The sequence below is a fragment of the Neofelis nebulosa genome, chromosome 11 (genome assembly GCF_028018385.1).
Source record: "Neofelis nebulosa isolate mNeoNeb1 chromosome 11, mNeoNeb1.pri, whole genome shotgun sequence".
Lineage (NCBI taxonomy): Eukaryota > Metazoa > Chordata > Mammalia > Carnivora > Felidae > Neofelis > Neofelis nebulosa.
The window spans coordinates 67019559-67033353 of NC_080792.1; the positions used below are offsets into that span (position 1 = coordinate 67019559).

Consider the following 13795-nt stretch of genomic DNA (forward strand, 5'->3'; position numbering starts at 1 on the left):
TGAACCCACAAACACAGAAAACATCCAAGGACACAGGCCAGCACGTGATGGCCTGTCCCCAGCTGGTAGCTCTAGTCTCCCCTGGGCAGCAGGGACCACCTGAGTTAAGAGCCAAGCTTGGTGGGCTATGCCGATACCAGACATGGTTATAGCAGGCATCCAAGTCAAGGTAAGTGAGGATCAGATCCAGCCAATGTCCTGGTTGGTCCACCCCACTGCAGGCTCACCCCTCGAGCCAGATATCAACCTTGTGGCTGCTGACCACATTCAGGGCATCCATGAGTCCAAGCATTGGGAGGCCCCCATGCCCACCCCTGTCTAGCATTGGGGCTGTGCCCACCCAAGTGAGGCTGACCAGAAGAATACACCACCCCGGGTCATAGTCCATCCCTCAGTCAACCACACCTGCCAGGCCCACTAGGACACTCTGCTGTCCTATGCAAAGAGGGGGATGTCCCCAGGCCAAGCCTTGGTTGCTTACCTATCTGGAGGGGAAATTAGCATGTCCCAACATCCATCCTGATGTCTCCAGATCCTGCAGGAAAACCAGAGGATACCTTGTGAAGCCAACCTGTTGGGCTAAGTCCTTTCTAGATGAAGCCAGACCCCTGGTGGGGGCACTGTCATCCCTGACCCCGAGGTCATCCTGTGGCGCTCCTGATGTGTACCCACACGTTCGTGCACATTCTCTTATCCCCACTCACCTGGACTACCGCTACCACAGTCCCTTGTAAATATTTCTAATGCTGTTCACTAGCTCCTTCAACACTGATTGTTCAGCTCTAGAATGATAATAACGTCTTCCCCATTCCAGAAAGCTGGGTGTGTCTTGATGTGATAAACAGCACAGCAAGGAGAACTTCTGCACCAGGATCTCACTGGCCCTACCGAGTCGAACCCAACACCCGCCTAGTCCTGCTCTCCCCACCTGGACCCCACTCCTGCCCTGTGTAGCAGGCCACCTGCCTCTCCTGATGTTCCTTGGGGCCAGCCCAGAACTCGTGTCCCTGTGAGAAAGGCAGCCTAACTTCAAGATCCCAGGACCCAGGGGCCAGAGCTATAGCTAGGAGTACCTCACATGCAGGAGCTGTAGCCCCGTGGGCTTTCTGTCTCATCCCATGACTCAGGAGACACATTCCCTGTCATTGTATCTAGGCCTGGGGACGATGCCAGAGAGTGTGTTATAAAAATGAAAAAACAGGGTGGAGGGGCACCTGGCTGGCTCAGTCGGTAGAGCATGCAACTCTTAATCTTGGAGTTGCTGAGTTTGAGCCCTACGCTGATTGTAGGGTTTTAAAACAAAACCCAAATCTTTAAAACAAAAACCAAAAACCAAAACCAGGGTGGCACAGAGAGGAGCGGAGGTCTGAGAAAGTCATCCCTGGGGGGTCAGGGGTGATAGAAGCTCTCTCCCCTGGGCTCTACAGTGTTTTCCAGATTGTTCCGAGCCTCTAATTTCCTCTTGTGGACATGGCCTATTTGGGGGCCCTGAGAGTGGGTGTCCCTGCCTCACAGCAGCCCCTTCATCATGAGGAGGGGTTCTGAGTCACAGTGGGATCAATGGAGGAACAGGATGCATGGGTTCAGAGGCAGGAAAGAACGGTGGCCTGAGCCAGGGAGCCAGGCATGTTTGCACGTACGCCTATATCCGTGCACACTCACTCTTGTGTGTGCCTGAAAGGGCAATCTGGGAGGGAGCCTGCCCCCCTGCTGCATCCGCCCTGCCTGCAGCAGAGGAGCTACTGTTCCTACCCTGAGGTCTGAGGCTCAGGGAGCAGCTTTGCTTGGAGTGTGACATTTCTGGGACACTTCTGTTTTTGGTTTAAATGTTTATATAGGTTTTGTCCCACAGAGCACCACATGCCTTCCTTAGTCCTGATAACTGCCGGCCTGGCCTCTTGTTCAGTGCTGGCCTTGTGCAAAGCTTCACGAGGTGCTGCCAAGTGCCTCATCTTACTCTTGCCAAGTGCCCTGGATTGGCCCAACACCCCATTTTACAGATGGGGAAACTGGGTCCAGGATTTGAACTCAGGTCTTTCTACTCCCTGCACCCCCACATCAGCTGGGGATATTTGTCTACAAGAAGAACATGTTCCCTCCCGTGGGGCTCTGGCCAGGCTCAGAGCTCCATAAATACAGGGGAGAGCCAGTATTAGACACCAGTGGGGGGTAGGGGAGGGCATTTGCAGGGCTGCTGTTGGGGGGAGGGCACTAAAGGTTTCCTGCAGGAGGGTAGGGGGAATGGGAGGGTCTGGAGGATATAGAGTGGTGGCAGCTTTGGAAGGCCCCAGGTCCCTGGGGTGCCCCTGTCACAGGACACTACATAGGTGGGGGCAGGGCAGAGCCCTGAGGGAGTGGACATACGTGACATACGAAAATAGAATCAGTGACGGGATTTGTGATGAGAGCGCAGGGGGTACCTGTCTTGAGAATCCTTTCTTAGAGCCCTCTCAGGGCTGACTTGCAGGCTTTGGGGTCACTCATCTGGCCAAGGACACCTGAACGAGGGAGCCTGGGGGCTGAGGGGGCCACCAAACCTGCCCCTTATCGGGCTCCATCCTCAAATGGGGAGGGTCCTGAGAAATGGAGCAGTTCCATCTGCCTATAGTAACCTGGGCCTCATTTTGCCATGGGCCTCCTCACACTGGGTGCCCCAGAAATCTGTCCAGTCTGCCCCCAGTCTTGGGAAGGTCTGCTGCATCTCAGGTGGGGGCAAGAGCCCAGGACACAAGGGGCTGCCAAGCAGCCAGTCCTGCAAAGCCATGGACTTGTCGTGTGTCCGTAGCATGAGGCAGCTCCATGAGCACAAATGGAATCCAGAGGAGAGACAGGGCCCAGGCTGGGTGGGCGGGGCAGGCAACTCAGGGCTGTGGCAGGTGCTGAGGAACCCGCGTGGGGGGTCAGGCAGGTCTGCCTAGGAACCTGCTCTGCACTCAAGCCTCATGCCCTCCTCCACCATGAGAAATCCCAATGTGCTCTTCCAGGCCCCTGGCCACTTTGGATACAATGTGAAAAGGCACCCACTTCTGTTGCACCTTCTTTCACAAATGAACAGAAGAAGTGCAGCCTCATCCTGACTGGCTGGCTCAGAATCCTCACCTGGGTGGTGGCAGGGTCAGCTAAGGAGGCCCTTGGGGCACAGGCCTGAAGAAGGCCTCACTCAGGGCCTTTCGTTGTCCTTGCCCAAGCCCCATTCAGTCCCTGCATCTCCTCTTGCCTGCACCAAAGGTGATGAGGGGCTCTCTGGTGGTTACTGAGGGGCCTCGCCCCAGGGATCCTTGCTCCTCTCCAGCTTGTACCCTGGACAGGCAGACTGGAGAAAGCAGAGCTCTGGCCCTACCAGGTGCCTCAGGGAGGGGTCCCAGCACAGAAGGAGGCTGGGTGGAGCCAGTCTTGCCTGCCATGGTGGTCCCTGGTGCCCTCTGGTGGCCGTATTCAGCTAGTTGTGGCTTTGCTAGAGGCTGTTGGCTCTTCAGGATCCACTGAAGCAGTGGGAAGGGCCTGTGCCTGACACACAGTAGGGGAAAGGAGGAGGGAAAGATGTGGATGAATGAAATGGGTGTCCATCAGCTCAGGGCCTGACCTGTGAAATAAGCTGAGATATGCAGCTGTCCCAGTCAGGAAAGCCCAATATGGGATCCCTGACCCCATGTTCCCTCTGTTTATTCCCTGATTCTGGGTCTTCTGCCGAGCAGCCCAAAACAGCATCATGGTCTTGATGGAGGCTGATGTCAATAAAACAGATGCCTTCCCCTGACTTGAGCCGCCACTGAGAAGTTCCCAGAACCCCTTTTGGCCCCCCTGGCAGTCCTCAGGGCTTGCCTCCAGGACAAGCTTGACCCCCACTCCCTCCCACTGCTGAGGCTAGGCCAGGTCACAGGGAAGATGCTAGGGACTGGCTAGAGCTCTAGCATGCCTAGTGCCCTTGCTTCCCAGCTGTGTGTAACTCTTGGCTCCTCTGGAAGGTGCAGGATCCTACTGCTCATGCCCCTCAGGCCTGGCCCCTGGGGAGAAGAGAGTGCAGTACATCTACCTTGAATCCTTATGCAGCATAAATAGGGATGGAAGTACAGTCCTGCCTTTACAGAGCCTCAGAGATGCAGAGACCTCTAGAACTGGGAAGAGACCTGAGGGGCCACCTCTGGAGGGGGTGCTATGCAACCCCAATATGGCATGGTGGGGGGCTAACTTAGCAGGTCTGAGGACTAGCCCAGTTTATCTGGGAGGGTCTTGGTCAGCAAGTATTTGCGTCTGTAGAAAAGACTATAAAGAAGATCAGGGCAGGGCTGGCTTGGCTGTGACCTTCCTAGGCCAGCACCAGACACCTGAGCATAGTGAGTGCTCTGTGCCCAACCCCGTGCTGGGTGCTAATGGACCACAGACTTGAGGAAGCAGGGGACAGACATGGCACTGTGGGTGGGACAGGGCAAGGCTGGGGGAAAGCATGCATTTTTTTTTTTTTAACATTTATTCATTATTGAGAGACAGAGAGAGACAGAGCACGGGCATGGGAGGGGCAGAGAGAGGGGGAGACACAGAATCTGAAGCATGCTCCAGGCTCCGAGCTGTCAGCAGAGAGCCCGACGCGGGGCTCGAACCCATGAGCCATGAGATCATGACCTGAGCCGAAGTCTGACGTCTAGCCGACTGAGCCACCCAGGTGCCCTGGAAAGCATGCATTCTTGATTCACAGCCCCACTTGCTATGGCGAGACTCAAGGACTGGATCACCTGCCCAGGAACTACTGGCCATGGGCCCAGTATACTGCCTAGAGGCTCTGACTGTCTCCTGTGTCCAGAACTGTCCCAAGTCCAGAGATACAGTGAGCACAGGACAGGCAGGACTTGCTCTGGACCAGCAGACCTCTGGTGGTGGCCCACATCTCTAGTGGTCGGGGCAGAGAGAGGGGATGGAGGCTGTCAGTCTACCTTTGCTGCATGTCTTCATGGGAGGAGATTGCCCTCTAAGCCTTAGTTAGTTGCCCAAGCCCCTGGGCTTATAAATCCTGACTTGGTGTGTGCCCTGCACAGTGATGCAAGTGACAACAGGAAGGGGTGTGAGAGGTGGGTAATCACCTGAGGTTACAATGAAGAGCCTAGCCCAAAGGATGAAACCCTGTTGGGGTGATACTTTTCCATGTTTCTAAACATGATTGGGTCTAAAGGGAAAACAAAGTCCCTGAGCAATGTTTTCAGTGATAACGCTACGCATAGGTTAGAAACGGTGACACGTTGTAAGTACCCAACGTTTAATTAAAGATTAAAATGGTAAGGCTCGGGATATGAGGCTGCCTTCCCTGGAGGAACACCTCGGCAAACCTAGGCTGAGTACCACCCCAGGTGGGGAGGACGCACCTCTGCCACGGGCCCGGTATCCCACAGAGGGGACTCAGGGGTGTCAGGAACGGGGGATCCCCGGTCGGGGTGGCCCCCGTTCAGGGCACCAGGCAGGAACCCCGGGTGGCATCCCCTCCCTCGTCCTCTAGGCGGCGGGAACACCGGGAGCGGGGACATCCCCTTGGCCCCGCCGTGCCCTCGCGCGTTCCGGTGGCGCGCCGCCCCGGGAAAGTTCCTCCGGCCCCGCCGTCCCTCTGACCGCTGTAAAGTTTCCGTGGCTACGGGACCCCAGCCGCAAGGCACCCGGCGTCGCGCAGGGCAGTAAAGGCTGCGGGTTCCGGCCGAGTCTCCATGGGGACGCGCGGTGCGGGATGCCCTGGCCCAGTCGGCAGGGCCCCGAGACCGCGCACAAAGGGACCCGCCCCCCGTAGTTCAGGGTTTCGCGCACCGCAGCGCCGGCAAGGTGCAGGTGGGGCGGGGCCCGGCTTCTACCCCGGCAGCTATGCCCGGCCAGACGTCGATTCCCGGCCCAGGACCCCATCTCGACCCAGCCCCTGCTAGACCGCAGTTGCGAACCCGTCCCGGACCTCTGGCCTCGTCCCAATCCGGGCCCCAACCTCCGGACCCCGCCCCCCCGGCCCGAGCCTACCTGGAGCGCGGCGTGGGAGGCCCCGCAGCGTGGCCCCCGCCCCCAGACGGGCGTCCCCAGGTCTCTCGGCGCACGGGGCGCGACGTCCCCAGGGCGAGGCGCGGTTAACGGTCCGCGGGGGCTCAACTTGGACGGGTGCAGGGGCGGACCCCTCCTGGGCCCAGCGTGCAGCCCCACGGCCAGCCCTTCCCACCCCTCGCGCGGCCCGTGCGCAGAGCGGGTCTGGCCAGCGACGCGACCCTCCGCCCCCGCCCCCTCCGAACGCGAATTTTCCGATTGGTCGGGAGACCCAGCGCGGCCCGGCAACCGGCGTCAATTGGACGGGCGCTGGGAGACGCCGGCTTGCCATTGGGCTCCCGGGGTGTCCGTCCCAGCCACGACCGTCCCCTTCGTGGAGGGGCCGAGGCCCGGGCACCTGCCGGGACCGCTGCGGCGGCCGCGGGATCCTCGGGGCCGCCCATTCTCGGCCGCCTTCCAGGATGTCCCCGTGCCGTCCGCCCCGAGCGGGGATTGGCAGACCCCGTGCTCCTTTCTCGGTTTCCAGTCTCGCCGGAACCGTTCCTAGTTCGCTAGGGTCCTTTCTCCGGCCCCTGCTGTTCGCCGGGAGCAGCGCGCCGCGCCCTTCCCTCAATATCTGATGGTATTCTTCACGCAAGCCGCGCGCGAGAGAGTTCCACTGACTTCCCATTTTACAGATGGGAAATTGAAGCTCAGAATTCTCACTTGCTTTAGGTCACCTGGCTCAAATCTAGTCCGTCACACTCTAGGGCCTATGGGTTCTCAGAGCAGAGATACGGGTCTGAACTTGGCTCAGCGAGGCAGGATGGAAGCTGTGTTTCTGAGGCAGAAAGGGCCTTTCGGTGAACCAGAGGTTTTCCTCCACCAGGTCTGAATCTACGGACACTTTGACTCAGCCCACCCTGCAGGACTGCCACAGGAGTGCCCTCCCTAACCTCCTCCATCAATCACAGCTCAGGGCCTGGGGGTGGGGAGGAGTTATACCCCCCCCCCCACAAACACTTCCTGGTGTCCCATTTTCTCCACCCTACTTGGGGTCTTGGAGGAACACTGTGGGGTACAGCCACCTGAGTAGAGTTTAGCACAAGGTGCATTTTTTTCTGCCAGATAGCAGCCACCTGTTCCCTGCAGTGACACGAGGCACACATATAACAACAAATGGGACCATAATCCTTGGCCAGCTCCTCTTAACTTTATGGTGTGAGGAGGAACCAATGGGGTTGCTGCCCATTGGGGTTATTTCAGGAAGTTCATGATATGATGGCCCCTTGGCCAGTGACTCTGGTGCATGCTTAGTTCTAAGCCTTTCCAGCCCTGGTCACACCTGGAAATCACCAGATTTTCAGCCCACCGTATTCCCCACGTCCACCCAGGGAGTCACAGGCCCATGACAGTGCTAATGGGGAGACCAGACATGTATGTCTTATCCACCCACATCAGGAAGCCAGAGTGTTCACCCAATAGTTGCTTGATCAGAAGAAAGAAAGTGAAGTGATGTAGGGCCAGAACTCACCACTGGTACCAACATTGGGTCCCTCCTGTGGTACCTGGCACACACAGTAAATCCACCCTAACAGCCTTTTAGAGCCAGGCAGCCACAACCAATCAACTGAAGTTGACGCTTGAGGTGAGAGACATTTGACACTCTGGCATACTGATGTTGCTTGTGGCTCTGAGCAGGCAGAATGAAGTGTCCTTCTCTGGAACACAGGGGGCCCTAAGAGCAAGGTAGCTCTTATCTTATGGAGCTGCACCACTGATGACATTCTGACCCAGCTGCTTTGTGGGCTTGGGGGTTCTCTTCCTTCCATTAGGAGTGGATTTCATTAGTCCAGCTGTCCTACAAACCTCCCCGGGGGCATTGGACCCTGGTCCTCCTGGAGCTCTATTCTCATAGTGAGCTTGTAGTCCAGCACCATCCCTTTCCCACACACTTGCTGATGGTGGCAGGAGGGGCTGGACAGGCCTTTGAGAGAGCAAAGGGGAGAATTGTGCTCCAAAACTGGCCTAAGTGAGGACTGCCTCCCTGCCTCCCACTCCAGGCAGGATTCTGTACCCCAAGCTGGATTACCAGCCATATACAGGGGAGCAGAGTAGACAGTGTCAGTGCCAAGAGGACTCAAGGCTACTCTCTGGCAGTGGGCCCACCATGACCCAGGCTGCAAGTAGGGGTCAGTAACAGTCCAAAAGCAGGATAGATAGCCCCAAGTGCTTGACCACTGCCACAGGGACCAGTAACCCAGTCTCCTCCCTCTCTCCCAACCTCTCCACCCAGCTGGTGGGCATCTACGTAGGGACATCCCTGGGACATGTGAGGAAAGCTATAGAGGGAAAAAGGTTTCAGCTGGAGGTCAGGAAGAACTTCTCAACAGTGACAAATGTTCAGAGACTGAAAGGGTGACCAAACAAGGTAGTGAGCTCCCCATCTAAGGATGTGTGTCACCTGAGGTGGGGTGGCAGTGAACTCTTTCCAGTCCTGAGACCCCAGGGTTCAGCTTCCAACCCCAACCCATCTTATCTGGTCTTATCTGCTCCCTGGCACCAAATGTTGTCCAGACTGGAGTCAGTGGTGACAAAGAATATCAGAGTGCCTGCCATGGCTCCATCTAGATGGGGAGAGTGTAGCTGGAGGTGGGGCTGGCCCAGAGCCATATGCTTCCGTGGCAGACCAGGATTTGAACCTCTGTACAACCCACGCATGACCACATCCCCTTTTTCTGGCAATGGGAAGGCACCATTCTGTGTCCCACTCCTCTGAGGTATGTGGTCCAGTGTTTAGGAAAGACCGGTCTGCAGCTGCTGCCCTGTATCCCTGGGCATGGTCACATGTGCCTAAGCCCCAAGTCTTGCTTGTCTAACACTACCATCTCTTGGGTGGGCTGCAAGGTCTGGCTGCCTTGAGGGAAATGACTGGCACCAGCCCAGAAGGATTCTCCTGCTGGATGGTGGGAAGGAGGACCATGCATCAGGCTGGGTTTGCTGCCTGCTGGCCATGAGCCTTTGGACGTCTGGAGTCCTCAGTAAAGGGCTGTAAAGGGCTTCTGTTGGGTTCCAGGAGGAACACAGAAAAGATGGCCAGAGAGTTGGGCTGGAATGGGCCTTTCGGTGTGTCAGACAGGTTTGGGTTCAATTCTTGCTTTTGCTGATCACCAGCCAGGCCCTTTCCTTCTCTAAACCCCAGTTTTCCACAGGGCATCAGTGCTCTGAGTCAGGGTCAGTACAGTAGGTCTTCACACAGGACTGGGAAGCTAATCCAGCCAATGACACTTGCCATCTTTTTTTTTTTTTTTTTTTTTTTTTACCTTAAGTGAGGTAACTGCACCGATCTTCAGTGTTTGCATCTGTAAAAAAGGGGGAATGACAGCTGTGGATTGAGACCCTGGGTGTAGCACATTGTTATTATCCTTTTTTTAAAAAAAGATTTTACTTTATTTTTTTAAAGTTTGCTTATTTTGAGAGAAACAGAGACAGCGTGAGTGGGGGAGGGGCAGAGAGTGAGAATCCCAAGCAGGCTCAGCCCTGTCAGTGCAGAGCCCTAGGCTGAGCTTGAACTCATGAAACTGTGAGGTCATGACCTGAGCCGAAATCAAGAGTCTGGTGCTCAACTGACTGAGCCACCCAGGTGCCCCAAAAGATTTTATTTAGTAATCTCTACACCCATCATGGGGCTCAAAGGTACAATCCCAAGGTCAAGTGTTGCATGCTCCACTGACTGAGCCAGCCAGGTGTCCATTATTATCCTTAATGTAACTGTCATCCTTGTCATAGTTTGCTGAGCGCCCACTTTGGAGTAGGCCCTGGTCCCTGGGCCTCTCACTCTCCACTCCCCCCCGCCCCGCACTCAGGCTCCAGACACAGCCCAGAGGTCAAAGAAGGCAGAGAGTCCAGTGAATGCCTCTGTCCTGTTGGGAGGGCCCCCAGTCAGTGCCCCTTCCCACCTCTTGCTCACTTGCTCACCCATTACAGCTCAGGGTGGGCCAACTCTTCATCCTGGGGCCTGGACCTGTAGATCAGCCTCCGGGTGGGCTCAGAGACCACGGTGGCTGAGTGGGTCCGGAGAGCCTGGTCCAGGATTTGTCCTGAGTGTGGAAGGGATTGCAGTAGGGAGGGAGGCCAAAGGCCAGAGTGGCAGAGGCTGGACAAAACTGAGGGCCATAAAGAAAAGGGAGGGATGGCCAGGTCCAGAGCCACGAACCCGCCTGAGGGATGGGTCCGGAAGTGGGCATCCTCCTATAGCTTCCAGCGAAGGCCGCCAGGTAGGTAGGTGACCTACGGCCCCTGGAGCTCAGGCCGCGTCCCTAATGGGCCCCCGAAGGCATGCTCTCGGGCCGCTGCAAGTGGCGCGACCTCCTGAGGGCGTCCTCCAAGCTGGGGCGCCCGGAAGGCTGGGAAAGCCGCGGGAGCCCCGAGGCCACCACACGCCCACGCAGCCCGGAGGCTTGGCGCAGCCCTGGGGGCGGGGCGCCGGGAGGGCTGCAGACCCCGAACGACAGCGCGCGCAGCCAACGGTGGTCCGGGTCGCGGTATGTCGCCCCGCCCCTAACGGCGCAGCCCAATGGCGGGCGCTCAGAGGGCGGGGGGGCGGGGCCTGGGCAGCGGCGGCGGCGCGCGGGCGCGGCACCCGGAAGTCTGTGGCGGCGGAGGCGGTGAGTGCGTGGCTGGCGGCCCGGGCCTGCGGACTCCGCTCCCTGCAGGGCCGGCCCGGGATCGGGGGCGCGGGGCTCCGGGGGCGCCGGTAGGGAGGAGAGGGGCGGGGCCTCACCTCCCCGCCCTGCCTGTTTCCCCTTCCCGAGGCGTGGAATGGAAATCCAACGCCGGGTCCTGAGAGACTAAACCGAGCCGGAGGAAGCGCCCCATGCGTTACTGGAAGGCGTTCTAGTGATCCCCGCCAGAATGGGAAGCCGGGTCCACTGGCAAGGCAGGGCCGGTCTCGCTGCAGGGAAGCAGAGACTGGCTGGGCTGGGAGCTGCGTGGTCGCTGCAGGGTGGGTGGGCTACGCTCTCAGACAGCTCTGAAGCCCTGAGTCACGGTGCCACCTCCATGTGGCCTGCTGCGGGGCAGCCAGGTGACAGCTGATGTATGTCTGAATAGGCAGCAAGTGCTGGGTCATCCCTGCGCTTGGACACGCCTTTTCTGGGGTGGAGGAGTTGGTCAGACCATCTCCCAGGGCTTCGGGGGTGGGGCTGGGCAGGGCTGCACCCAGGGCAGGGGCTAGCCCTGGTGCTGGGCTTTCAGACCCCCTTCCCTGACTGCAGCGTGTCAGGTGCTTCATGGCCTACTCCTGGGCCACAGCTTTAGACAGAGTCTTCTGCCCTTGGACCAATCCCTGAGCCTCAGACCTTTTCCTCCAGCAGGGATATCACATGCTGGGCTCAGGCCTGGCCTGGCGTCCTGCTCCTGACCTGCTGACTGCTGTTTTGCTGCTGCTGTTTAGGCTCAGAGCTTTCTTCCGTGAGGCAGATGTGATGTGATGACAGCTATAAGAGGTGCCTACAGCTGGTAGCACTTTGGAATGCTTTCTCAAACTTGCTTGTTAATCCTCTGGGCAACTTTTTTGGGCAAATCTTCATTGATTGGATGCTGTCCACAGCGAAGAAAACTCAGGCTGAAGGGCAGATGGTGTTTCCAAGGTCACGCAGAGCCAGGGCCAGGTTCCAGTGCCTCTGTTCCACCTGGGCCACTGTCTCAGGATCCTGCCTGCTTTGGGTGACCTGTCTGGTGGCCTGGAGGCAGGAGGACGCAGTAGAGCCTCTGTCCCCTCCTCTCCAGGATCATAGTGCTCCTGTGTGGTGGGTGGGCTACCCTGGTGCGCCCCCCTCCTTATCTGGCCTTTGATCATTAGCCCCATTCCTGTGACTTCATGATACTGATGTGTCCACAGACTGCAGGCCACTCTGACTGGGTTGCTGCCACTGCCTGCTTGGATATATGGTGACAACTGCCTTCCCTGAATGAAGGAAACTGGCCATCAGCTCTGCCCTGGCTGCCCAGTCCCTGAGCTGTTGTTACTGCCCTATGCTTCTTTTGTGACCTCATTTTGTGGGCTTTTAGTTATGTTTCACTGTGGATGTAATTGTGCAATGTCTTGGGGTCTCGTTCTTGTGTCTGGCTTCTGCACCAGAGGGCAAGCTCTCTGAAGGCATCCTTGGTGCCTGCCCGTGGAGGCTATTTCTCAGCCTGCTATTTCTGAGGATTTCTGTGGAGAAGTGAGGGGCCTCCAGAGTATGTCTGGAGTTAAATGGCCTATGGCAGAGAGGCTGGAAGGGCTTTTAGAAGTGGTGCCACACTTGTCATTGACACACCAGATGTGTGAGAACTGAGTCTATCCTTTGGTGACATGTCTGTTCGTGAGGACAGCACCATGGAATCTGTTGGTCCAGACCATGGGGGTTGGGTGATGGATTCCATGAAAACAAGGTTGCCTCAGGACACTGAGCTGCCTTTCCAGGTTATCAGTGCAGCTTTTTTTTTTTTTTAAATCTCTCTCAACTTTTCTTTTTTAGATTTGCAAAAATGATATATATATACTTAAAAGTAAAAAAAGCCGTCCACCATCTCTTGGTGGCTACTGACACTCAGGGTACATCTGTGAAAGATTTCAGGACCACACTAATTTTAAGTGCTTGCTTTCACCCTCTTTTGATCTTTTGAGGGGTTGGTGGGAATACTCCTTTGTCCTTTATTAAGCATGGGGGCAGTGGGGCCACTGTGAGGCTGGGCTGGCCCCTGGCTTGTGGGGAAGCCAGGAAGGGTTAAGGTACAGGGGCTGCCCTGTGTCCAGGGCTTTCTGTAATATTCATTGTTCCCCTCATGTGTGTCACTCCTTTGAAATGCAGGGACAGTGACACTTGGTGTGGGGTTGAATTAGTGCTCCCTAAGCATCGTGGAGATCTTAGGAGAGAGTATCCCTGTGGAAAATTTGTCACGGTGAAATGCCACTCAACCAGAACGACAAAGCATAGATTGTAGAGTCTCAGTTGCTGAGCTGAGCTGGGCTGGCGTGCTGGCGGTGGCGGGGGGGGGGGGGGGGGGAGGGATGTTGCAGTGGGCCGCTGCTCAGAATATTTACAGACGTCAGGGCTTTCTCAGCCAAGGCCCCCAGAACAGCAACACTGTGTTCCCATGTGTGTTTACCTCCTCTGCTGGCAGCTGCTGGGAAGACATTACGCATCATGCGAAAAGAGCAGTGGATGCTTTCCAGCTCTGGCCCTGGGGGCTGCCACAGTGATAGCCTGGGCCGCATGGGGCGAGGATGAGGTGTCTGGCTCCTCAGCCCTGCTGTGTGAAGCCGGAGGGCCCCTGTCCTCTGCATGCTCTAAAAAAAACAGTCAGGCTGTCTAGCCTTAAAAATTATCCCAAAACGTGTAAAGTGCTTGGCAGAGTGAAATGGGGCTGCAGATTCTTGGGTCCAGGTAACCTCTGTGCAAAGCCTTAACGTGTGCAGCCAGCCTGGTAGGAGACTGATGTGATGTGAATCGGAAGCCTCAGTTTAACGAGTGTCTAGGTCCCCTCGGCTCTGTTGAGGCCAGAATACCTTCCCATTCATTCATGTGCATTCCTGTCATCCTTTGCTGCATTCTGGCCTAGCGTGTCGTCTAGAGGCCTGTTGGCCTTTTTTTTTTTATTATTTTTTTTTTAACGTTTATTTATTTTTGAGACAGAGAGAGACAGAGCATGAACGGGGGAGGGTCAGAGAGAGGGAGACACAGAATCCAAAACAGACTCCAGGCTCCGAGCTGTCAGCACAGAGCCCGACGTGGGGCTCGAACTCACGGACCGCGAGATCATGACC

The 13795-nt window shown here is 56.9% G+C and overlaps 2 protein-coding genes across 9 annotated transcripts in view; one reads left to right on the forward strand and one right to left on the reverse strand.

The window, feature by feature from the left end:
• ARVCF (ARVCF delta catenin family member) overlaps positions 1-6220 on the reverse strand; it is a 49367-nt gene extending 43147 nt beyond the window's left edge. For 3 of the 7 annotated variants that reach the window (XM_058693009.1, XM_058693010.1, XM_058693008.1), the window contains exons 1-2: positions 5986-6218; positions 482-535 (exon numbers count right to left, since the gene is read on the reverse strand). The gene's annotated coding sequence lies outside the window, so the exon portion shown is untranslated. Of the gene's footprint in view, positions 1-481; positions 536-5985 lie in introns of all 7 variants that reach the window. The other 4 variants (XM_058693011.1, XM_058693012.1, XM_058693016.1 and 1 more) reach the window with 3 other exon arrangements.
• A 4358-nt stretch (positions 6221-10578) lies between these two features.
• Positions 10579-13795, forward strand: part of TANGO2 (transport and golgi organization 2 homolog) — a 36301-nt gene continuing 33084 nt past the window's right edge. The window contains exon 1 of one of the 2 annotated variants that reach the window (XM_058693024.1): positions 10579-10649. Coding sequence is in view for 1 of the 2 variants with exons in the window: in XM_058693025.1 (XP_058549008.1) it covers positions 10897-10987 (91 nt within the window). In the remaining variant the exon portion in view is untranslated. Of the gene's footprint in view, positions 10650-10747; positions 10988-13795 lie in introns of those variants that run through there. The other variant, XM_058693025.1, reaches the window with a different exon arrangement.